A 26593-nucleotide genomic window follows, 5' to 3' on the forward strand; every position below is an offset into this window, starting at 1 on the left:
CATATCCTGTAGATTATTCTTTATGAAAACAGCTTTTATTCAAACAACCGTGAAAAAGAACATGTTTTCCTTCCATTTTAGTACCACTGCAGCTAATTCTGCTCTCACAGAATTGTTCATCTGCTTCACACCTTTTCTGTACGTCTATTTACTTTGGTATCCTTATTATTGAGTATATGCAAAAGTTTAGATCGGACAGAATCTACCTACATTTTCTTTCCTGGAGTGTTTCGTTCTCTCACTTAACATGTTGATTTTCATCCTCTTGTAGGTTCAAGCTGCACTTTGTGAGCATGTTTCACTTTTATTTTAGAAACAGGGATTTGGCAGAAACTACATGAGCTTCTATTTATAGTCTGCAAAGGAGATAAATCTATAAAGGCATCATCAGCCTTCATTATTGTAAATGACGTCTTTCATTCTTGACATGTCATGTCATCTTATAAATATGTGTGAAGAGCTGCCGGTTAGTTTTCACCCACATTTTTTTGTTCTGTTGATATTGTGAAAGTTAGTGGTGGTTTCAGTCAGCGTGGGATGAGGGCATTTAGGGCAGGTTTTTTCTTAAGCTACCTCATTCAAAGACTACAGAAACTGATGAAGTTACTGAAAGTTAGTTTGAGGTGTCAGTGCCTCAAAGTTAACCATAAAACATCTCAGGAGGTTGTTGCAAGGCCTCACCTTGTTACACAAGTCTCCTGTGTTCCCTTGAAACCGTTCAGGTATCTGTTATCAAGTACAAAATTGTAAACAGTTAGCTAGCCAGCTTATGTAAACTTACCTGGTGTGTAAAGGTTACAACGATAATCAGTATTTTGGCAGCGTCTTGCTCATAAAAATACTTGCTTAGACAAAATTGCATCTGAAGTTAATTGTTATTAAAAAAAAAAAACTTTAGTTGAGGTCTTTCTTCACCTGAAAAGAAAGTCATTTTAATACACAAATGGAAAATTATAACCCGGCTTGGTATAAACTTTAAAACTTTATTTTTTCTGAATGTATTTGGAAGCAAATACTGGTATTGACTGTTTAATACTCAAGTAGTAATTGTACATGCTGAGAGCCAACTGTGTGTTTTCATACACCTTTTATGTCTTCTCACAGGTACATGACTGCACTGACAGACTCTGAGGAAGAGGAGCCGAATGAAGGAGAACAGGGGGATAAAAAACAAGCAGAAGATGAATTAAATGTCCTCCTTAAAGAGGTTGACCGTTTACACGAGGGAACAGAATTCGACAAAAGGGAAAGTCTCAACATCCTTTTGAAGCAAGAAGCAGAAGTTTGTATCCTAGCATTTTCTTTATCTTCAGCTGAGTACAGAGGAGAACCTGATGGTTTTGTGCACTTTACCAGTTTGGACAGGACTCCAGGTTTCTGTGGCGGTTAACTCGAGCTTACTGCGATGTTCATGACATCAGCTCCACGCTGGAGGAGAAGAAGACTCATGCAGAAACAGGTAGTTAATGATTCTGTGCTTAAAGTATCATTTGACTAGTGTTTCATTAGAATTGGGAATGGTTATCCCAGTTAATTTCCTTCAGGATCTCAGCATTACATTTGATGATAATATTAATGATGACGGATTGCATTAATCTGCGCTTTTAACGGACTAAAGCCAGTAAATGACAGTTGACTGGGGGGAGCGGGTATCAAACCGCCGACCCTTCGACCATAGGCTGACCTGCTCAACCGCCTGAGCCACTGCACCATTTGCAGTCAGGGAGCTTCAATTGTCCAACATTAAATCAAACAAATGTCTGGTTTTAAGTAAGTTAGGCTTCTTAAATTGTACTTTTCCAGAAGAATTACAAAGTGTTCGTCAACACAAGTCAAAGTTTTAAGATGTTTGTGGGGGAAATGACGGAAAACGTGATAGGGAGATGAAGAGGACTTCATTCTCTGCACTGGGACGGAGAAATCCTGCACAGTCACAGGTCTAAAGCATGACCATTGTTACGCCCCCTTTTATGTCTAGGGGTGCTAGGGGGGGCATAACATAAAAAAAATAAAGTTTTGGCTATTAAATTAACTGCAACACAAAACACCAAACGAATGTCTCCATAAAATATGACAAATAAACAACCAACAAGAACTAAAAGTGAAGCTAAAAGGCTTCAGGGTGAACCCAGGCCAAAACAACAAACAAAACCCCAACTAACTGCAACATGTAATCTTACCTGCAACAAAAGAAAAGGGAAATCAAAGACAGAACGCTAACCTCCCTAACCTAACAAAACCAGGAGAAAACATGTACTAAACAAAATGGCGGTTCACCCCTACAGCTTCACTTAAACAAAATCATAAACCAAAGGACTAAACAGAGTGGGCACAGACAAAACTACAAACTACAAAGAACTACAAAGTGCAACACAAACTAAAACAAGTGGAGAAGACATAAACAAAATGGAGAACAAAACAAAATGGAGAAGAGGGCCAAGCTGCAGTGGAGGCTTTTGCTGCAAGGCACCCTTCTCACCGACTGGAGGTCCAAGTGGTGGCTTTTAAAGGCTGCCTCCACCAGCTTGTCCAATTGGAGGCCACACCCTTGCCAGCACACCTGAAAATAATCACAGACATACAAACAAAGATCCACAAAAAACACAGAAGTCCCACTCTGATACAAAAATAACACACAAAACACAGAACAAACAAACAAAACAAAATCAAATACAGCCCCAGCTGTAACACCATCAACCTGACAAGGACACATCAAAGATGAAGCTATTGGGTGAAGAAAGGCTTCATGGACGGTTTGCCTAAGTCCAAGATGGAGAATGACGGTCACAAACAAATTCATTCACACTTGGGGATAATTTAGGATCATCAGTTAACCAACAGTAGGGCAAACAAGTATTTAGTCAGCCACCAATTCTGCAGGTTCTCCCACTTAAAAAGATGAGAGAGACCTGCAATTTTCATCATAGATACAATTCAACTATGACAGAGTTTACACATGCTACCTATGAAAGAAATTACAGGCTTCCCTTTCATCTTTAAGTGGGAGAACGTGCACAATTGGTGGCTGATTTTTCTTTTGAACTGTTTTGCCCTGTCTTTTTGGACTGTGGGAGGAAGCCAAAATACCTGGAGAAAGCCCACACATTTACGGGGAGAAGATGCTAACTCCACACAGGAAGGTCACAGACAGGATTGAATCCTGGGGCCTCATTTATAAACGTTGCGTACGCACAAAAGAAGGTGTATGCCATTCTCTACGCAATAGTTGAGATTTATAAAAAGCAAACTTGACGGGAAAATGTGCGGTCCTTCACGCAAGCTCTGACCCAGGCGTACGCACAAAAACGGGTGAAATGAGAAATGGCGACGCCGTCGGCAGATGGAAGAAACACGTGAAAGTGAAAATGACAATACTGCCTCTCAGAAATAACATGAAGACTTCACAAAGCAAGTCTTACAATTAACAGCCTACACGAACACCCGTTTGATCTATCAGCAGTGAAACAAACAAAAAAAATCAAACGAAAATTACAACAGAAATTCAAATGAACACTTATTTGCAAAAAGAAAAATGAAATATGTTCTGCAATATTGGCATGTTGTGCAATTCATCCTCATAAATAATATAGTTAACAGAACGAAATAATGTACAAAACTGATATTCTCGTCAATGTGTCCGTCTGGCGGAGCAGATATAGGTGCAATTAGATAGATAGATAGATAGATAGATAGATAGATAGATAGATAGATAGATAGATAGATAGATAGATAGATAGATAGATAGATAGATAGATAGATAGATAGATAGATAGATAGATAGATAGATAGATAGATAGATAGATAGATAGATAGATAGATAGATAGATTGATAGATTGTCCACTGGGGAAAGTTGTTTTCATAGTAAAACATTTCTTCATAAGCTACGGAATTATGGTATTCATGCATATGCCTTTAGTTTTTTTTATTTTTGATAAAACAATGTATGGCGTATGTCTCAATATTCAGAAAGCAACAAGAAATTACATTTGCACTGATCAATTTCCCATTTCCACGACGATTATTACCGACATCTGTAGCTTGTCAGATGTAATTAAATGGAGGGAAATAAAATGCCCCATCACAATGCGTAATGACGCACAATGGCTGATTTTGCGCTCTTAGAAGATGTGGCAAATGGAAGAATTCGGAGTGAACGCATCTTTAGACATCAAGAAGACTTGCTGGCAAACGAGGACGAGTGGTTTAGGAGCCGGTTCCAACTGACTCGAGCCGTCCTGTTGGACCTCTGCGGGCTTTTTATTTCGGCCACGGTCCGAGGTTGTGAGGCTACAGCATTTACGGCGTCTGCCACCGTTTGCCACTCAAGTGCCTTTTTGGCATTAGTAATGCCCACACTGTGCCCTCCAAACAACACTTTTCTCCTCTTTTCCACCTCGCCAATGATAACTTCTACTTCACATTGAGTGAAGTTACGTTTTTTTGATTTCCTCTCTGTGTTTGCCATGATTTCCCAATCAATGAATATTCATTTGTGGGCGTTTCACGGACTATTTATGGGCAACTATGGGCGTGTCATGAAGCCGCAAAAGCTGCGCTGAATTTGAATTGGTTGTGATTTATTAAACCTTGTGCTATCCTAGGAACTTTAACATTGGGAGTTGGGTCATCTAGACCCACCAGACAGTGCTCTGAACCTTTTTTCTTCAATGATTTGTGATCTTCACTGGTGTCCATGGATTACATGAAATCTTTCCACCTTTATCCACCTTTGTCATGGTAGGGAGAACATGTTAATGCAAGGGTGGGGTCATCTAAGACAGCACAAGGGTTAAGGGAAAACTCCGTAGGATGTGCGTGCGCACGGTTTTACAAATCCGAATATTTCTGTGCGTACGCACATCTTATGTTTCATCCGTATGCCACTTCTGACGCAAATCCTACGCAAAGTTTTATAAATGAGGCCCCAGGGCCTTCTAGGTTAACCTCTACAGTCTAATGCAGTGTTTTTCATCCTTTTTTGAGCCAAGGTACACTTTCTCCTTGACAAAAATCCAGCGGCACACCAACATCCAAAAATTAAAAAAGTAAAAACTCTATAGTCTGTATTGATGTACAGTCCCTCTGCAATCTCACGTACATTTTTGTGATAATTGTGGCAGAAAAAGTTGGAAGTTGCGGCTGTTTTTTCTAAAAGATGTAATAAAAGTTAAGTTAGTTTTCTGTAATAATTTTCAACTAAATTATTTGAAATTTTACCCTGGTAGTTGTTTTTCTCTTTAGTTTATTAACATGCAATTTTATGTAACCTAAAAAAAAACCAAATATGTTCTTTCTAAATAGTCATTTATTTATTTTGATCTTTTTGATTTGGAACTGAGAGACTTTATGAGCAGAATCTGAACAAGGAAGTTAAGACTTTAACCACTTCTGATTGGTCAGACTGATGACGTGTCATTATGCCTCCAAGAATGATTGGTGGAGACAGTTAAAGGTGCGGGACTTTTCCGAAAACAGCTGACGCTATGGCTAAATCGCAGCACCGTCATTCTTATCAAAATGTCTTTAATAGAATCAAATAAACACAAAGAAGTCTTTTATGATCTTTCATATTCCTAACTACTCAGTGTTTTATCAGGACCAGTTTGGATGAACACAGAGCTGAAATCCTGGAGATGGGAAATGTCTTTAGATCAGTGAATGGGCAATTTCCCACAGCACACCTGACCGCCGCGGCACACTGGTTGAAAAACACTGTTCTAATGTCACAAGAATGTTACATACATAGCTTAAAATATCTCAAATCCTTGATTACATAACCCAGCTTCTTGGGACCTCTTGTGTTAGTCTGAAAGATATCTACCACGATGCTTTTGTTAATGAGCAGAGGCTGTTATGTGATTCTTGTGAGCTTCAAACTGGATTCACTTGTTTCTCTGGTCTGTAATTCTTTGTCATCACTGAGCCTGAGATCAAAGTTAGCCTGGTGTTTTCTTCGACATCCATGTCAAAAATGTGAGAGTTTTGGACACATGGAAACATGTAGAGCCCTGGATCGTGTTTCATTCAGATGTCACAGGGAAAGTTGAATGAAACACTTTCCAATGAGTGATTAAACTCTGAGGTCTTCCTGGATTATATCTGAACTTTAGTTTCCTTTTGCTTTCATGTGTTTTACTTTGGAATGTTTTGACTTGTCTTTGTTTCATATAAATAGAGATGTGTTTATGAAGACTGCCACTATATTAACTAATCTGCTCTGTTCTAATGTGAATGTCCTGAGTGAAGTGTGCGTTGGGTTTTATATGAAATGTATTTAGTGTTTGGTTTGGTTATTGTTTCTGTTCAGGGAAAAGGGTTGGAGAGGAGGCGGTAACCTTGAATCCCTTATGCGCTGAAAGTCACCAATGGTACGTCTTCTTTTAGTTCTGCAATACAGTCTCACTGTTTCTTTGAATTTCTTTCCTTATTTGTGGATTTTCTTTGACAGTTTACCTCGTTGATCTGATAAATACCCAAAACCCAGCAGTGATTGAACATGGAATTGAATACATCTGAGAAAAATGTTACTTTGTAAAAATCTTATTTTCCCTATAAAAAAAGCATGTTTGAACACCTAAGTAAATGCAATGAGTAGTAAGTATGCAGGGGCTCGGGCGGTTGAGCAGTTTGTCCAATGATTGTAGTGTCGGCGGTTCGATCCCCGCTCCCCCGAGTCGTCTGTCGTTATGTCTTTGGGCCTCCCTGCCTCCAGTGTGGCTCCACTTGTGTGTGAATGTGCATGAATGTCCCGGTGATGGTCAGACGGGCCATAGGCGCCAACTGGCAGCCACGCCTCTGTCAGTCTGCCCCAGGGCAGCTGTGGCTACAACAGTAGATACCATCACCAAGTATGAATGAATAATGGACACATTGGAAGAACTTCGTGTGGAAAAACGCAGATGAATCCATTATTGTTTATTATTATTATTATTGTTATATTTCTCTAAATGTGAGGGCTCTGAAACTACTACTACTACAACTTGGAAACATCTCCCATAGTGTACTGATTAACCTTAATATCACTTTTGTTTTTAAATTTAAAAAAATATTTATTTGTTTAGTATATTTTAAAGAACTGATGGTTTCTCTCTAGATAATCCAGCCTTCCTTGACAAAAAAACAAAACAATGACCGTCCTCCCTGTTTGCTCATCAGTGAAGTATTTATATCGGCACTCTTTCAGTTGTTCACATGCTGCACCACTGGAAATGTTAATTGAAGTAGAACGCTGTGTTTGCTTGTTTAATCAGTTAGTAGCAGCAGTTTTACAGAGTGTGAGAGCTTAATCCTGTGTCTACTAGTAAAATTCACAAAATACTTAAACAAAACAGAAACACTGTTTGAATTAAGCTCATTTTCTAGAAGGAGGGAAGGATTGGGCCATCGCCAGGCAGTGTTGTAGCAAAGTTTATGTTGGAGGGAACTGTTTACTTAGAGTACAGGTACTGTAAGTAATCTTCTGTGGATTCCATACAGCTTTCCACAGTTTAGATGTTCAAATGAACTTCCTGTTGTGGTCTTAATGTAGAGACTGACTGGATACTGGATGAAGGTTTTCCTCCCCTTCATTCAAGCTCTGCATATATTTAACAAACAATTCATCTTTACATCATCAAATCTTTAAAGAAATTCTCCACCAGTATGTGTTAAACTCTAAAAGTGTAAATTGTGAAAGCTTTCCTGACAAGTGAACTTTATAAACTGAAATGCTTCCTGGATGTCGGAAATTTCAAAACGGTTTTCCAGTACAAACATTTTTTTAAAGCATTGTGGCCGTTTTTTAGGTTTATAACACAGACCTAAGGTATGTTTAAAGAGTCACCGCAGAGTGTCGGCTTAAACTCTTGGCTTACGAGGAGATATCTGAACAAACTTGCTTTGTTTTTGTAGGTTCTGCATGACAGTGAATGCAACGTGTTTGTGAATGGTGCCACATTTCAGACTATATTTCAGTATATGGCATTTAAGAAAAAAGCCCTCCTGACATTTCCACCACTAACTATGATCATTGTTGAGAGGAACTGAAGTCTCAACTGTGGGCAGCCAATGATTGGTAGAAAGAAGGTCTTTAAACAGCATAAAGGTCAGAAGCAAATACAGCACAAAAATAGCAGAAATATTTGACTAAGCCTTCACTCAGCAGTAGCTCCATTGTCCTTCTGGGGGACTTCAATGCCCACGTGTGCATTCACAGATAACCATGTTCAAACACAAGGGTGACCATCAGTGCACATGACACCAGGACAACATAGGCAGAAGGTCAACAGTTGTCTTTGTAGTCGTTTAAAGGTGACCTTTAGTGGTAGAAAAAAAAAGACTTGGTCTGACAAGTGTTACAACAAACAGGTTGATCTCACTGTGGCTTAAATATGGTTGCACTTGCTTTTTTAATATGAACATTCTGTTTTATTCTTATCCTTTAGTCATATTTTGCAGACACCAACTTTCCCATTTTGTTCTAATATTTCCATAATCTCACTGAAGACAGTAAAGGAGCAAAGGTGTTTCAAATTACAGTAGAAGAAAGAACAAACAGGCAGTAAGCCTCCAAGGCGAGACACATCTCTCCTCACCTTCACCTCCCATCTCTTGAAAGCCCTCTCTTCTCTGTGACCCCGGCCAAGCCTCTCAAATAACTACCTGAATGACTGGTTCAAGTTTACCTTATGACCAAGAAGTGTTGCATAACAATAAAGGAGGTATATACTCCTATTTTTCTTTTTTTAGTAAAGAAAACTGTTCTGTCTTGGGGTGCATGGTCACTATAAAAACAAACTTTTATACATTCAAAATGCCCAGTAAAGTCCCCCCACATCATAAGTGGAGTCTAGTTTAGGGGTGGGCAAAGATTTTGACTCATGAGCCACAAAGGGTTCTAAAGTTTGATAGAACGACTGCTCTAGGAGCAGATCTGTGGAGTGTTTTGGTAATCCACCTCATAAGAGAAAGAAATGAGATGGAATCTGGACAAAAGCATGTTTTCATTTTGATTGAATCTTAATATATATACGGTCAGAACCATTAATATTAGGACAGAGACAGATTTTTTTCTAATTTAGTTTCTGTACATTACCACAGTGCATTTTAAATAAAACAACTCAGATGCCATTGAAGTGCAGACTTTCAGCTTTTATTCCATGGGTTGAACAAAAAGATTGCATACAAATGTGAAAAACTAAAGCATTTTTTAAACACAATCCCTTCATTTCATGGGCTCGTAAGTAATTGGACAATTGACTTCCATGCTATTGCATGGGCAGGTGTGGGCAATTCCCTTGTTATGTCATTATGAGTGAAGCAGATAAAAGGCCTGGAGTTGATTAGAGGACTCGTGCATCATTTTGAAGATTTTGCTCTGAACAGACAACATGCGGTCAAAGGAGCTCTCCATGCAGGTGAAAGGAGCCATCATTAAGCTGAGAAAACAGAAAAAAACATGCCAGAAACTGCTCCAGTATTAGGAGTGGCAACATCAACAGTGTGGTACATCCTGAGAAAGAAAGAAAGCTCTGGTGAACTCAGCAACGCAAAAAGACCTGGACGTCCACGGAAGACAACAGTGGTGGATGATGGTAGAATCATTTCCATGGTGAAGAGGAACCCGTTCACAACAGCCAACCAAGTGAACAACACTCTCCAGGAGGTAGGCGGATCAATATCCAAGTCTACCATCAAAAGAAGACTGCATGAAAGTAGATCCAGAGGGTACACTGCAAGATGCAAGCCACTCATAAGCCTCAAGAATAGGAAGAATAGATTGGACTTTGCTAAAAAGCATCTAAAAAAAGCCAGCACAGTTCTGGAAAAACATTCTTTGGACAGATGAAACCAAAATCAACCTACCAGAATAATGGCAAGAGAAAAGTATGGAGAAGGTGTGGAGAAGCTCATGATCCAAAGCACACTACATCATCAGTAAAACACGGTGGAGGCAGTGTGATGGCCTGGGCGTGCATGGCTGCTAGTGGCACTGGGACACTAGTGTTTATTTATGATTTGACACAGGACAGAAGCAGCCCAATGAATTCTGAGGTGTTCAGAGACAAACTGTCTGCACAGATCCAGGTGAATGCAGCCAAACTGATTGGACGGCGTTTCATAATACAGATGGACAACGACCCAAAACATACAGCCAAAGCAACTCAGGAGTTTATTAAAGCAAAGAAGCCGCTGCAGCAAAGGCCTGGCAGAGCATTCAGAAGGAGAAAACCCAGCATCTGGTAATCTCCATGAGTTCAAGACTTCAGGCTGTCATTGCCAACAAAGGGTCTTCAACCAAATATTAGTAATGACCATTTGGTTTTCAGTTATTTCATTTGTCCAATTACTAACGAGCCCATGAAATGAAGGGATTGTGTTTAAAAATGCTTTAGTTTTTCACATTGAAGCTGTGTTCATGTGATGTTGGAATGATTGAAAAAACGATTCTCTGACTTGGAAAACACACATTAACGTGAGAAAAACAACAAATCTTCCAACACCACATGAATGCAAAATAACTAAACAAACAATCAAAGGGCAACGTATTTAAAGTGCGCGGTCTATGAGTATTAGAGGGAAAATAATAACTCAAGGATTATCAATATAATTTATTTTAGTTGGTGAGCTGCAGTTTGCCCACCCGTGGTCTAGATACTTAAGACTCTGGTTTGTTAAAACGGAACTTTTGTATATTTACTAGTTCTAACAAAAATCTAAAAAGATGAGTCTATAAGAATATTAAAAACGTTTGTCATTGAGAAACTGTACTGTACTTGAAACATTGACTGTATCAGAGAACTGGACCAAATGAGTGAAAACGGTTTATTTCTGGTTTCAACAAAATAAAGCCAATTCAGTTGTTGTTGTTTTTATAATATGGATGCTGCTACGTTGGAACCAGGTGACGTCAGTAAGCAGTGAATCTCACCAATCAGGAGTGAGCTTTTTGGAAATCCAAACTCCTACCACTTGAAAGCGGGCTCTGGAAAATCTGTCAAATGTTTCAAGCGTCCAATGTGAGAACACGTACTTTTATTGCTGCATTTGATCAGTCAGTTTGTAACTTCAATTATTTGCACTAAAAATATTTTGGAAAGAGGATTATCAAGAACATGTTAAAAAACGGGATTAGATCAAGAATGGTTATTCTGGCAAAAACCCATATACATTATTACTGTGCATTTGTTATCCACTGTCATAAACTTCTCAATTGATTTTCCTGTGTGTCGCATTTAGTCTCCGTAAATATTGTCAGTTTTGAATTTTCCACCTTGTGATGGTGACTGTTTCAGTTGTTATGCCTAAGACATATTGTCAGTCTGTAAATGACAAGAAATCAAGTGGAACAGTAAGGTTACAGGGAGCAGAGGTGAAGAAGATGGAGAAACAGAGCAACTGATTGCCTGGATTGGGTGTATTTAGCCAAAAAGGATCTTCAATGGCAGGATGGTTGGAAAACATGTGGGACACCGGCTTGGATTTGGGCACACCTGGTTTAGAGACTCTGATGCAGAGACAGGAGGCAGAGCTGGAGGTAGTAGAGATGAAGATGTTGAGGTTCTCTTTGGGAGTGACCAGGATGGATCAGGAATGAATCTGTCAGAGGAACAGATCATGGTTCTGGAGACGTTCAGGAGATAAAAGCCGGGAAGCAGATGGAGATGTTTGGACACGTTGAGAGGAGGAACAGGGAGAATGCTGGTGAAAGGATGCTGAGGTTGGAGCTACCAGGAAAAAGTCTAGAGGAAGACCAAAGGCGAGGTTCATGGATGTAGAGAAAGAGGACATGAGGGAGGTTGACGTGAGCAAGAAGAATGCAGAAGATAGGTTTAGATGCAGGCAAATGATTTCCTTTTTCAACCTAAAGACAAAGAAGAATACATTTAAGAATGTGAACTGACTAAAGCTGTTGTGGCTAATTGGAAACTTTTGGGAAAACATACTTCTTCTTTCACTTTCGGCTTCTCCCATCAGGGGTCGCCACAGCGAAACAACCCTCCCTTGAGGATGAGTCGCATGGTTAACGTGGCAATGTTTTTACGCCGGATGCCCTTCCTGACGCAACCCTCTCAATCCAACTGGGTTTGGGACTGCCACAGCAGCAGAGAAGGGAACAGGGAGCAGCCCAGATCTGAACCCTGGTTTCACGGATGGAAGGCGCCGCAAACCAGCACGAGCTAAACCGGCCCCCTTTGGAAAAACATACATACTATTAAAAAATCTTTATTTGAATAATTTTTACAAATGGCATTTTACATTTTTCTGGTGTTTCCAATCATGTGTTAAGTGATGTCCAAAACCCCAAAAGGTCAGACTTCAATAGTCAACCTAATGTAATCCTAATTTAGTTCAACAGTTGTGAATGGTGTGGCACATTTTGAACACCTACAGAAGTAGTAGCTACTTTAAAGAAGCACTTTTTTGTGATTTCTAATTTTGGACTTAGTTTAAATTGTAAGAACAGTAAGTGATACAAGGATAATTTAAGTTTACAAAGTTTTAAGCATTTTAGAAATTTTCTTTTGAAATGCTCTTCAGAAAAGTGTTATTTCAGAATCCTGTTACTTTTGTAGGACCTTTACTTTTGATTCAATAGCCGAAGAAAGCTTTCTTTAGACTATTGAGTTTTTAAACTATTGATTGTAAACTTTAGAAATACTAAAGTTTCCTTTTTTTTATTAAAAGATCAAATCTGACATTTGGTCAAAATAGCCTGATCACTTGTGGTTTTATAAGCAAATCAACTCCTACATTTTTGTTTTTGTTTTTATGAAGCATCTCAAATAAAACTACTGCAGTGGATATTTTACAGTTTTTGACCTTATCTGAAAAGCAGAATTAAATAAATTTGACAAATCACATCTTCTTTGTTCTCTACCAGCAGATACGGTGTTCCCTCGCTATATCGCGGTTCTACTTTTGCTTTCTCACTGTTTTGCAGGTTTTTCAGTGCAATTTTGCATGTTTTATTTTTTTAAACAGCATACTGTGTTCTGCTTCCTAATTGGCTAGATACCGTCTCAATCAATCTCCCTCATGCCATGTCTCTAGTCCAGATACTTGCACCTTGACAGAGTTACATACATTTTTTATCTCATTCAGATTTTTGTTTTCATTCTACAATCCTGGGCTGATTTTTCTATGAAGGTTTAAACTTTGAGAGTTTAAAAGTGGAAAAATGTCTTTCTGAGAAAAGTGTAGAAAGTGTGTAGTGAGATGTTTTACAACCTTAAAACATCTGTAATCCCATTTTTCAGTTTTGCCCTATTGTGGGTTATTTGTGGAACGGATCCCCTGCAATAAATGAGGGAACACTGTATTTACAAACTGATGATGCATTTGTCCTGCAGTGTATTTTTATTTGAAGCCAGGCAGCACAACTGCAGATGGATAACATCTTTGTTGTGAAGCTTGGAGCACCAGGCAGCGTTTTTTTGGACACACCCTATGTCTCCTTAGGAAAACAAACACAAAGCTTATTTCTTCTTTTGGCTTTGAAGCAAGAAGTTCATGTTTTTTATCACTTCTGTTTTCTATCAAGTTGGAGCAATGACTATTATCCTAAAGAAAAAAGTCACGTTCCATATGATTAACTGAAGAAAGTACCTGAGCAGGGAAAATTGAAATATTTTTGGCCAAAAGTATTAGAAGTCACTAAGCAGGTTCATTACCTTCCAAAATTAAATTTACCATCGAAAACTGTTTCACTATTGTTAAGACTGTAGCTTCTGCAGTGGTTTAGAAGCTACAGTCTGTAGTTTCAACAATTGTTGAGTCTGGGAGAGCAACGAGGCCAGGCCTGAGGGAGTGGAGACGCTGTCTAATTCATAGGTATCTGAAAAAATCAGATTTTACCAGACCGAATGTTCTGCTTAACTGCTCAAATGAAGTTAGAGTGTTATCCAAAAACAGATCTTTAAATCTTTTAATGCCCTTCTTGAGCCACTCCCGAAAACCCATGTTGTGAAGGGAGGGTACGAAAAGATCATTTGAAGAAATAGGGCTCAAGAGGGTGAAATCACACAGACCATAGTACTCCCTAAACTGAAACCATTTCCTTAGAGAGTGTTTAACCACAGGGTTGCAGATTTCTGTAGTGGGGGGGAGAGGGAGAGAGGAACCCAGCAATGCAAAAAGAGAGGTGTTTCTGCTCAAGTGTAGTACCATCGCCACCAACTCTGGGAGGTCAGATCGGTCAGCATAAAATGACCAGAATGCCATACAGCGCAAATTTGCAGCCCAGTAATGGAGTCAGAAGTTTGGAGGGGCAAACCTGCCGGTGGACTTGGTTTTCTAGAGATGGACTTTGCTAAGACAGGGACGTTTTTTTCCTGCCAGATAAAGGAGGAGAGAATCGAGTCGAGGTGGTTAAAAAAGAAAGTGGGAATAAAAACTGGGAAGGACTGAAGTATAAGAATTCGGCCAGGATTTTCATCTTTATAAAATTGATCTGGTCCACCGGTGACATAAATAAAGATGACCTCTGTGTCAGTTTTTGTTTAGTTTGGTTCAGTAAGGTAATGAGGTTTTCTCCGAATAGATCTTTATGTTTTCTGTGATTGATATTCCCAAATATAAGAATTTGTGCTTTTCCACTCTGAAAGGTAGGTTTGAATAATCCAGAGCGAATGCTTGATTATTGATGGGAAAGAGCTCACTTTTGCTGAGGTTCAGTTTGTAACCAGCTAGTTTCCCAAACTGACTGAGCAACGACAGAGTCCGTGAGGTCCCTGGGTTTGAAAATAAAGAGCAGAAGATCATCAGCATACAGTGAGACTTTATGTTCCGTTGAGTTCCTGCGAATACCAGTTCTTTTCTTACAGCCTGGATGGTCTGATAATAGGGAGGATATTTTCCAACCCATGAGCCAGCACCTTAGCCATGATTTTGGTGTCTGTATTCAAGAGGGAGATTGTTCTGTATGAGGCAGTCAGCTGGGTCTTTACGTTTCTTAGCCATGAGGGTAATACAGGCCTCAGTAAAAGATTTGGGAGAGACCCCAACCTGAAAGAGTCAGGCAGCACAAGACACAACTGTGGGGAAAGTAAGGATGAGAACTTTGCAAAAAATTTCTGTCGGAAACCCATCAGGAGATTTGCCAGACTACAAAGATCATAGATCTGGTGTGATTTCAGAATTAGATATGGGCTCGTCTAGTGCCTTTCTAAGATCTGGTGGCGGTGTTGGAAGGTCGTGTGTTTAGAAAGTTAGTAGATGTGTCTTGATCAACCTGGGTCTCAGAGATGTAGAGCTGTGAGTAAAAGTCTCTAAATGTGATGTTTATTTGTAGATGGTCTAATGTTGTGCGACCCCATGGCATGCAAATCCCAGGGATGCTCTGTTATGCTCTGGCTCCGCGAAGTTGGTTGGATAGCAGCTTGTTTGGTTTGTCACCGAGCTTATAGAACTGAGCCTTGTCTTTTTGAAGCAAGCGTTTAACTAAGTGAGTTAGGAGTAAGTCCAGTTTAGTTTGAAGTTCCATTCATTCTCTAAACAGATTGGGAACTTTGGTATGGGCATACTGTTCATCTGTCTCTTTGATTCTACAGCTCAGATCCATGTGTTCTTTAGAAAATTCTTGTTTCAGATTAGCAGTGCAGGAGATGATCTGGCACCGAAGGTAGGCCTTAAGGGCATCCCAAACTATGAGGTTGGATGTCTCAGGGGAGGTATTGGTGGCGAGAAAATACTTGATTTCCTTCTTCGTGAGCTGCACAAATTTCTCATCTGACAGTAGGGTTGAGTTGAATCACCAGCATCAGCTGCTTTGTGGAATGCCAAGGAGGGACAAACTCAGAACAATGGGGGCGTGGTCTGAGATGATTATGCTCTGGCAAGAGCAGGATTGCACCAGTGGTATTAGCTGGTGATCAATGAAAAAATAGTCAATCCTACGGTGGACTTCAAGAAGAATGAGTAGTGGTGATCTTTTGGATAGAGAGTACGCCACACATCACACACTCCGTAGTCTGATAGAAAGGCTTTAATGGGAGCAGCTGGTTTACTTATTGTGCTTTTTTTTTAGAGGAGCGGTCCAGGACTAGGTCCAACCAGCAGTTCAAATTACCTCCAATAACAGGAGCGAATATGTTTAGGTCAGGCGATAGTGAGAACAGTCGTTTGAAACAGTCTGTCATCTGAGTTGGAAGCATGTGCTTCACAAATACAACCAGTTTGTTAAACAGTTTTCCAGTGACAATAACATATCTACCAAGTTTGTATAAATAATTAGGATTTTTATGGATTCCTTTTTATTGCATTTTGGTCTCACAGTTGAAGTGTATCTATGACAAACATTAGACCTGTCTCATCCTTCTAAGTGTGAAAAGTTGCAGAATAGGCAGCTGCCAATTCCTTGTTTTGCCCTTCATATTCTTCCCTTTTTTATATTATATCAATGTGATTAGTTACTGTTCCAGTTTTGTAGTTTACTTCATAATGCCTAATGCGCATATTGTTTTCGCTTAAGCAGAAGCTGCAGAGCAACTGTTATAATCTATGTTTTCTATTGTCTTCACAGGTTTGCTATCATGTGTGGAATCATGACAGAGTATGACACAGTGCAAAACAAAATAAAGAATGGCTACATCTTTAAGGTAGGGCACACAAATGTAGTTATAGATATCATGCACATGTATGCATAAACATCTCAGTCACTTGAAACTCCACGTCATTTGTTATATTTCTTCAAGGTCTTTAAATATGACAGGTAATATGACATTATGTTGTCAATAATATCTCATTATTTAGTGGGTTACAAAAGTTATATTTTTCTATTCTTTATCTTCAAGTATGCTTTGTTGATCTCTGAAATATCGTATTTTTCACACTATAGGGTGCACCGGGATTGCAAGGCGCACTGTCACATTTTTTCAAATGTCTGCAATATGGTCCCAATCTCTGGGCCCTGAACCGGTATCGGTCTGTGGGCCACTTGGTACTGGGCTGCAGCGAGAGAGAAAATGCATATGTTAACTATTAATGTATCCATTTTGTTTATGTTTTGATACTGAAAGAAGTTTTATTTTGAAAAACTACTGGATTCATTCTAATAAAAAAGAAACAATAAAAGATATTTGGAAAGTTTCAGTGTGTCAGAGAGGAACCCCACCTAAAAGAAACATGAAGCTGCTGTTTACAAGCTGCTGGATGTTTTCCTCCAAAGACGGATTTATTGAAACAGTTTTTTCCGTGTACCAGAAGCCGCTCTGCTCTGCCTGATAGGCGGCAACTGATTAAAGATGCAGACACGATGGATTTCTTATTGTATTTAGAAAATACCAGTTTTCTGATGGTTGTCATTGTATTTATGCGTCACACCTTAACAGATGGTCACAGCTAGAGCTGCTAGCTAGAGCCCCCCATAGCTAAAGTTAGTTTTCTGTCGTTCTTTTGTTTCTGTTCTGTTTAAACACTTGACAGAGATAACGTATTGCAGAGGGGAGCAATGAAATATGATCTCATTGGGAAGAAAATGGGCCGAACATGTGACAGATACATGTGGGTTGGTGAACCAGGACAGATCGGGTCAGAACAGAAGGCAGTATAGCAGCTGTATTTTGAATCAACAGTGAAAATCTTCTTACCGTCTGTCTGTCTGTCCATTCGTTCCAGGATCATCTGGATAAAGCCATCGAGCTGAAGCCACAAGACCCATTGTCTTACTATCTGCTGGGCCGCTGGTGCTACAGTGTATGTATCCCATCACATTGGCTCAGGTTGAGCAGGTCGTCCAATGATCGAAGGGTCAGCGGTTCGATCCCTGCTCCCCCCAGCCAACTGTCGTTGTGTCCTTGGGCAAGACACTTCACCCTCCCTGCCTCCAGTGTGGCTCCACTGGTGTGTGAATGTGTGTGAATGTCCCGGTGATGGTCAGAGGGACCATAAGCGCGAACTGGCAGCCACGCCTCTACCATCACCAAGTATACATGAGGAGTGAATGAATAATGGACACACTGTAAGCTTTGAGCGTCTGAAAAAGCACAGATAAATCCAATCCATTTTTATTGTTATCACACTTTTCTCACTTGTCCTCACAGAAACCTTCTGCCATTTTTGTGGTCTGGTGTCTGCTAGAACTTGTGTCTTAACTGGCTAACCCACCCACAGTTTAGCCTCATTCTTTCCCTCTGGTTAAGTTTCTCCAACTCTGCAATAGCGCCCATACATCAGTTGAACTGTGTACATGAACCCAGAAAAACATGATCTGGATGCCGGTCACCATGTTGTTTTGGTTCTGCTCGATCTGGCAGCTGCATTCGACACAGTTAATCACCAAATCCTTTTGTCTCGCCTGGAAAGCTGGGTGGGCCTTCGAGGTAGTGTTTTAGAATGGCTCAGATCGTACTTAACTGAGAGGAGCTTCTGTGTCCGTCTTAGACGTGCAGAATCCCGTAGAGCAAATCTTACATGTGGTGTACCTCAGGGCTCTGTTCTGGGGCCTCTTCTTTTTTCATTGAACCTGCTTCCACTTGGGTCTGTTCTCCGCAAACACGGAATTTCATTCCACCTCTATGCTGACGACAGACAGATTTACATACCGTTAAAGCAGGAAGAAGCATTTTCTGCTCAACAGTTATTAGAGTGTCTTGATGACATTAAGACATGGATGTCATGTAACTTCTTACACTTAAACCAGGAAAAAACTGAGTTTCTGGTATTTGGTCCAAGTGACATCTCTAAGGCACATGTCGACTTAGGCATTTTAAATGATCACCTGAAACAGACAGCAACAAGTCTAGGTGTGAAACTGGATAGTAATTTAACTTTTAATGCTCATATCAACTCAGTGGTCAAATGGCCAAGGTTAAACCTCTCCTCTCTCGTCATGACTTTGAGATTTTAATCTATGCTTTTATTTCAACACGTTTGGACTAGTGTAATGCTCTTTATGTTGGGCTTTCCCAGAAATTACTTGCTCGATTGCAGTTAGTCCAAAATGCTACTGCCCGTCTTCTAACTGATACACGGAAACAACAACATATTACTCCCATATTAGCATCTCTTCATTAGCTCCCATTTCACTTACACATTGATTTTAAAATTCTCCTTCTTCTTCTTTCTCTTTCGGCTTCTCCCATCAGGGGTCGCCACAGCGAATCATCCTTTTCCACCTCACTCTATCATGAACATCTTCTACCCTAACATTAGCCAACTTCATGTCCTCTGTTAAGACATCCATATATCTCCTCTTTGGCCGTCCTCTTGCCCTCCTGCCAGGCAGCTCCATTTCCAACATCCTTCTACCAATATATCCACTATCCCTCCTCTGAACATGTCCAAACCATCTCAGTCTGGCTTCTCTGACTTTGTCGCTAACACAGGCAACATGAGCCGTCCCTCTGATGTACTCGTTCCTTATCCTGTCTAACCTGGTCACTCCTAAGGAGAACCTCAACATCTTCATCTCCGCTACCTCCATCTCAGCCTCTTGTCTCTGTCTCACTGCTACCGTCTCTAACCCATAGAGCAGAGCTGGTCTCACCACCGTCTTGTAAACCTTTCCTTTGAGTCTTGCTGACACTCTTCTGTCACACAACACTCCTGACACTTTCCTCCAACCGCTCCAACCTGCCTGCACTCGCCTCTTCACCTCTTTTCCACACTCCCCATCACACTGAACTGTTGACCCCAAGTACTTAAACTCCTGCACCTTCTCCACCTCAGCCCCCTGTAACCTAACGCTTCTACCTTGATCCCTCTCGTTCAGACACATGTATTCTGTCTTACTACGACTGACCTTCATGCCTCTTCTTTCCAGAGCAAACCTCCACCTCTCTAGCTGTTCCTCCACCTGCTCTCTACTCTCACTGCAAATTACAATGTTATCCGCAAACATCATTGTCCAGGGAGATTCCTGTCTTACCTCGTCTGTCAGCCTGTCCATCAGCATAGCAAACAAAAAAGGACTCAAAGCTGATCCTTGGTGTAGTCCCACCTCCACCTTGAACTCCTCTGTCTGACCTACAGCACATCTCACCACCGTCATACTTCTCTCATACATGTCCTGAACTACTCTGACATACTTCTCTGCCACTCCAGACGACCTCATACAGTACCACAGCTCCTCCCTCGGCACCCTGTCAAACGCCTTCTCTAAATCTACGAACACACAATGCAGCTCCTTCTGACCTTCTCTGTACTTTTCCATCAACATTCTCAAAGCAAAAATGGCATCAGTGGTGCTCTTACGGGCCATGAAACCATACTGCTGCTCACAAAATTCCACCTTCTTCCTAAGCCTGGCTTCCATTACTCTTTCCCACAGCTTCGTTGTGTGGCTCATCAACTTTATTCCTCTATAGTTGCTGCAGTTCTGCGTGTCACCCTTGTTCTTAAAGATCGGAACCAGAACGCTTCTCCTCCATTCCTCAGGCATCTTCTCACTCTCTAGAATCCTATTGAACAACCTCGTTAGAAATTCCACTGCTGTCTCTCCTAAGCACTTCCATACCTCCACAGGTACGTCATCAGGACCAACGGCCTTTCCGCTCTTCATCCTTTTCAGAGCCTTCCTAACCTCATCCTTTCCAATCTCTGCTACATCGTGCTACACAACAACCACATCTTCATCCCTTGATTTTAAAATTCTCCTATTCGTTTTTAAATGTCTCCATGAACTTGCTCCAAAATATTTGTCTGACCTGATTCAGGTGTACACTCCCCCCCGCTCCCTTAGGTCAGCAAATCAGACACAGCTGGCCGTCTCGAAGACCAGGAGAAAACGGAGAGGTGACCGAGCCTTCTCAATCTTCGGACCAAAAATCTGGAACGAATGGCCCCTGTACCTCAGACAGATAGACTCACTTGGTATTTTTAAATCTGCTCTTAAAACATATTTTTTCACTTTGGCTTTTAACTGAGCTGGAATCCTGACCTATTTTATGTGTTTTACGCTTTATATTGTCATGTGCATTTATTAATTTTTGTGTTGTTCAGCACTTTGGTGAACCTTGTTCTGTTTAAAGTGCTTTATAAATAAAGTTGAGTTGAGTTGAGTTGAGTGGTTATAACAAACGTTTCCATACGCCACACTTTCAGTCAGAATAAATCATTCTGACATGAGCAGAACTCTGTAAAATACCAGAAACAGCCGTAGAAGAAGAAATATTGAGTTCTGTTGGAAACACACAAGCTGCAGCAAAGAGCGAGATGACCTTCTAGGATTAGGTTAATACGTTCCAACAACAACATTGAACTTTGGATAAACTTAAAGTCCATGCAGTCAATACCGCAATCTGCATCTTGGCTATAGGTAAATATCTGGGAATAGCATCAGCCTTCAGTTTGTCTGGAAACACAGATTCACATGATTGTTTACACGGTTTCTCTGGACTGTACGGAGCGGCATTCTGCATTCAAAAAGCACCTCCGCCAGCTCAGACACAGTTCTACCGGGAGACCTGGTTTTCCTGAGTCCAGCAGCTCGCACCCTCCCCTGCCCGCATACACGAAGCTGCTCTCCTCAGAGACATGGTTCACTCGCGCAGAGCATCCGGCCCAAAGCGTCCTCTTTAAGCTCCAAAGCCTCCTGTGGAGCACCACACCGTCTATGCATGACCTAAACCAGAGCAGTAGTGACCCACGATCAGAATGAACTGTTTACATGCACCACGATCATATCAACAATCAGCATAACCCAAATATCTCCATCGGAAAGAAATATTGATCCCAAGGAGTCTGATTGGAGCAGAGTATTCTGAATGGCATGTTTACATGACGTATTTTAGTCTGATCAGGGGTTTACTCTGATTACTTTTGACCATGTAGACGCAGCTAGTGACTTTGTTTTTTGTTTTTTTTATTAGTATCTGTTTTGTTTCATTTAACCAAGAAACAATGTAAGAGCCAACTGTTTACACACATTTGTTTGATTAGTCACCTATGGTTTCACTGCACCAAGATGTGAGTAATGAAATATTATGGGTTTCTGTGGTCTAGTTATTGTAATTTATAATGTTACTCCATTACTGAAAAGTAATTCATCTGAAGTTCAAGGATTTTGTTTTTTCCTTCCTCCATAGGGCTGGGTATTAGGCAGAGGAAATTGGTCTTAAGTTTTTTATATGCAAGGTCTTAAAGAAAGGTGGAGGGACCCTGATTAGAGATCTGGAGTGAGCTTTTACTTCACCTTAAAACTGTTCTGGCATACTGCAGGCTTAGAAAAGCCACCTGAGCAACCACTCTTGTGAGGAAATTCATTCAAAGGAGATAAGTGAGAGTAATTTAAATGGTCAATATTAGGGTCTTTACACCTTGTACATTTTTAAACACTACAAGATGTAAAATATATATATATATATATATATATATATATATATATATATATATATATATATATATATATATATATATATATATATATATATATATATATATATATATATATATATATATATATATATATATATATACATTTTTACATCTTGAAGACTAAAGACTTTCTGGGTGGATTTTATACAGCTTCACTTTTCAAATAGTTTGATTTTCTAAGCAGTCAAAAGCAAACTGTTATTTATTGTTTTGGACACTTTTTGTTCGTTCATATAGTGCCTTGCAAAAGTTGCTTGGGGTGTTCCTCTGTCTTCATGGTGAAATGGTAGCCAGGAATACCGCTCCCTTCATAGACAGATGTTTTATAACTCAGTCACTTGGGACACACCCACTCCACTCAGGTGATCTTCATTCCAGTGTTGGCACTAATTGGATGGACTTCGATGGAATTAGTCCATTACATTTTAAAGAGGGTGAATAATTATGCAAACAATGACATTTTAGTTTATATTTTTGTTTCATTTACATTACTTTGTAGAAGTCTGATTTCACATTTACTTTGGAGGTTTTTTTTCTAGTGAAGTTTTGTGTGGGGAAAGACACATTTTATTGACCATGAGGGATTTATGAAAGCAAGAAAAGGGACAAACATCCAAGGGGGTGAACACTTTTGCAAGGCACTGTATCTACTGCATTCTTCAGCTGGTTCAAATATCAAAATGTTCTACTATAAATGGACATTTTTCTCCTTGTGAAATTTCTTCTACAACCTATAGGTTTTCCGCTATTCAACAAAATCGCTTCTAACATGTCCATTGAAATGCATGGGGAATTGAACAACAGGAGCTGTTACTTTACGATACACATACGATACACATACCACAGGCACACCAATCGTGCATTCCATTTTCATGACGTCCCTTGAGCATGAGCCTTAAGACACACCTAGACTCCCGCAATCCTCTCTGTGACCCTTTATGGTACCTGCAGTACGCGTCCATGTGATTGAGGCATTAGCTAATTAAAAGTACTCCCCTGTTGAGTAGGGTTACAGGATTCTGTGTTCCTATTTGTCAGTGGAGACCAGAATACTACAGGGACGGCTCCTTTGAGGCTCTAAAGTTCAGCTACAATACGTTCATATGAGGTTTGTTAAGCTCTTGTGGAACATAATATTTTCAGTAAACATCTTCAGCAATTCAGCAAATAGCTTTGCTTAAAAGAAATGTCACGTTCTGCTAAAGGTTACACTGTTAGGCAGTTATAACAAAAGGAGTTAGTAACTAGACAAAATGCTTTTCTCATTCATACAGTCTGGTTTCCAAAACTCTTTCCTCATTTCTACGAAACTTTGACATTTTTGAACAGGTCATATGACCACGTCCCCCATCTGTCGTTTCCTGGGACAGTGACGTTTTCAGCTAACGTGTAGTTGCTTTGCAGGTGGCTCAGTTGTCGTGGATTGAGAGGAAAGCCGCTGCTGCTTTGTTTGGAGAACCTCCAAGTGCCACAGTGGAAGACGCGCTGAAGAACTTTCTTAAGGTTCGTCTGCAGCCGTTTTTCCCTGCTTGCTTGACAACTTGATTCACTAAAGTCCTTAGAAAGTAGCTTGTCCTTACAATATGCTATTGCATAAGATTTGTTCAGTGGAGTAACTGTGTTTTTAAAGGGTGACAAAGGTGATCAGTTAGAACAAACTGTTGTAAAATGCCTTTAGTAACAAGATCTCATATAACAAAGAACAAATAATTCCCAAACCCAAAGGTTAAATCTGTTGTTTTGATAGATACACTGATGATTTTGTTTGGGCAGCCTTTCCTTTTGAAACTTTTATTGTAGAGTCTTGTTTGTTCATCAGACTTCTTCTCATGTTTCAATTGTTTGTGCTTGGTTTAAATCGCCTTTTTCTCACCTCTTATACCATTTTCCATCACTTTGATACTGAGTCTCTCCTACACCCTGCTGCTTATAATCTTTGATTTAATTACAACAAGCACATTCTCCACTAGGGCTGTAACGATTCATTTTAATGATCCGATTCTCTGACCTAAAGTGGATCCAGATCATCTTCATCCAAACTTCCAGCAGTGAGACTCAGACAGAAATTCCTGCTACTGAACAGTGAAGTTTTCCAGATTCTTGGATTTCTTCCAGATCATCAAATGTAAATGAAATCTGTGTCTAACCAAACAAGTAAACTAGAATGAATGGTAAATCCATTCACATGTTAGTTTCCTAAAGTTCACCACTGTTGTTTTTCCACATCCAAAGAATCCAAAGGGAACATTCTTAGAACATTCTAGACACTGGATGGTCACATGACTTTATTCAAAGTCTGCCCACACATTGGATTGATCTGTGTTAATGACATTACATGTGTTGTCCGCTGATGCACTTGGTCGTTTTTAAGTCATAGTAATATAAACCTACTGTACCTCAATCCAGCTGTTTTTTTCCAATATTGATTATAATCATTTTTTTCATTTTGAATTGATTTTCTAATGGAATTGGGGGATTTGATGAACAAATTGCCTCAGACAGATGCATCTGGTTGGATCATGGGAATAGAAATCGATTAAGTTGATTAATCGTTACAGCCCTATTCTCCAGTGGTTGACCTGTCTGACTGACAACAAAACTGTTGGTGACATGAAATCAAGTCAAGTCGGTTGTATCGTGCGATCAAGTCAGCTTGTATGTTAGATAGTTATGGATAGTGGAATTTTCCCAAACACGTTTCTAAAGCCAGTTTTTCCTGAATATAAATTATTTTATATCCAGGTTGAAGAGATCCATCCAGCTTATTCCAAATTTAATTATGTCTTTTTGGCTAAGGTAAGTTGAAAACACAGCCAGTTCTTTTAATTAGAAGTTATAAAACATTTATACTGTTTTACTCTCTTATGGAAGTGTTATAAAGACTTGGGGAAGATCAATAAAGCCAGGACCATGTGTGAGGCAGCTTATTCAATGGACACCATTTCTAAGGAGGTAGGAGCCATACCAGCTATGTTCATACCAGCCACTCTGCTTGGCCTTTGCATACTTTGGAAAAGCACATTAAATGATGAACCACTTTTTTTTCTCAAGGATGAAGAAGCACAAAAGGAGCTGGATTCACTTTGCTATGCCCTTGGAGTCTAAAAGACAGGAAGTCACTCCTCCATGAACTACAACTCTGTAACAAGTGTTTTTGGATACAACTGTCCCTAGACCAGGGGTCGGGAACCTTTTTGGCCAAGAGAGCCATAAACGCCACATATTTTTAAATGTAATTTCGAAAGAGCCATACATTAAAGTAGTTTCCCTTTCCCACACTGAGGCACTGAGACTTAACCTCTTTTAAGGTTCTTGATTCTGGTTACTGTAGACTGCAACGAATGCCGTACAATTAATTCAGCAACTCCTGAATCTCTCCCGCCGAGAGTGTACTGTTCTGGCCTCATAAGAGCGCTTCTCCCAAATTTACATTCGCTCACTGCCGCGTCAGCCCTCCCATTTCCCTTAATCGGCCCATAGCTGAACCCCATTGGTCCAGATTACCTAACAACAGCCTGAGCGACAGAACTGAGAGCCAATCAGAACTCTGCTTGATGCGTTTTAATGAACTCCAGAACTTTTAACGCGGCCCAACAGCCACCCAGTCCAACTCAGTCCGCAACAATAAGTTTAAAACTAAATATACAAGTGAATGTGTGCATTTGATGTAATTTCAACATTTTTAAAGTACAATAAGTCTGTGGATTCTTTTTAATAACATCGTTATGCTGTTGCTGATAAATGATGAGTATTTCTCGTGGTAGTTCTGCTGATGGTCTAGTCTGGTTTATACGTGGTGAGTTTCTGCTTCATGCAGGCGTTGAGACTTTAAACGTGATCGTAGGTCTGAATGTTCTATAGATGTGAGACAGACTGCTCACATGCAGACATGGAGCCAAACACACACTCACACGCTGCAGTGAGTGACGGGCAGCGGGTTTTACGTTTTTACAATCCCTGCGCGATTCACCTTACTGGCCGTGCCCCCACACCCCCACCCCCCACCCCCTGCTTTCTCCCTCACACATCCCGTCCCCGCAACTGCGCGCTCTTTCTCAGAGACGGGTGCGCGCAGTTTTAGGCACGGCAATTCACAGGTTTCCGGCTGGTACAAACTCTGTGAAATAATAGATAATTGTAAACTGATAGTGCTGGCAGAGATTTTGTTCTCCAAGCACCGCTAATACTGCGCGCCTCTGGCATCGCATCGCGCCAGACAAGGACTGGTCCAATGAAAAAAAAAAAAGTATAATTAAAGATTTGTCTGCAAGCCACATGTGACCATCAAAAGAGCCATAT

General features: G+C 40.2%; 1 protein-coding gene across 2 annotated transcripts in view; it reads left to right on the forward strand.

The window, feature by feature from the left end:
• The window catches only part of rmdn2 (regulator of microtubule dynamics 2), a 104319-nt gene extending 78044 nt beyond the window's left edge, over positions 1-26275 (forward strand). For both annotated transcript variants that reach the window (XM_078932212.1, XM_078932211.1), the window contains exons 3-11: positions 1105-1282; positions 1357-1459; positions 6309-6369; positions 16503-16578; positions 17597-17674; positions 23699-23797; positions 25037-25090; positions 25166-25246; positions 25346-26275. In XM_078932212.1, the coding sequence (XP_078788338.1) occupies positions 1105-1282; positions 1357-1459; positions 6309-6369; positions 16503-16578; positions 17597-17674; positions 23699-23797; positions 25037-25090; positions 25166-25246; positions 25346-25399 (784 nt within the window). In that variant the 3' untranslated portion in view covers positions 25400-26275. The remainder of the gene's footprint in view (positions 1-1104; positions 1283-1356; positions 1460-6308; positions 6370-16502; positions 16579-17596; positions 17675-23698; positions 23798-25036; positions 25091-25165; positions 25247-25345) is intronic.
• The last annotated feature ends 318 nt before the right edge of the window (positions 26276-26593 follow it).

This window comes from Oryzias latipes, chromosome 15 (assembly GCF_053564925.1).
Source record: "Oryzias latipes strain Hd-rR chromosome 15, Olatipes_Hd-rR_3.1".
NCBI lineage: Eukaryota > Metazoa > Chordata > Actinopteri > Beloniformes > Adrianichthyidae > Oryzias > Oryzias latipes.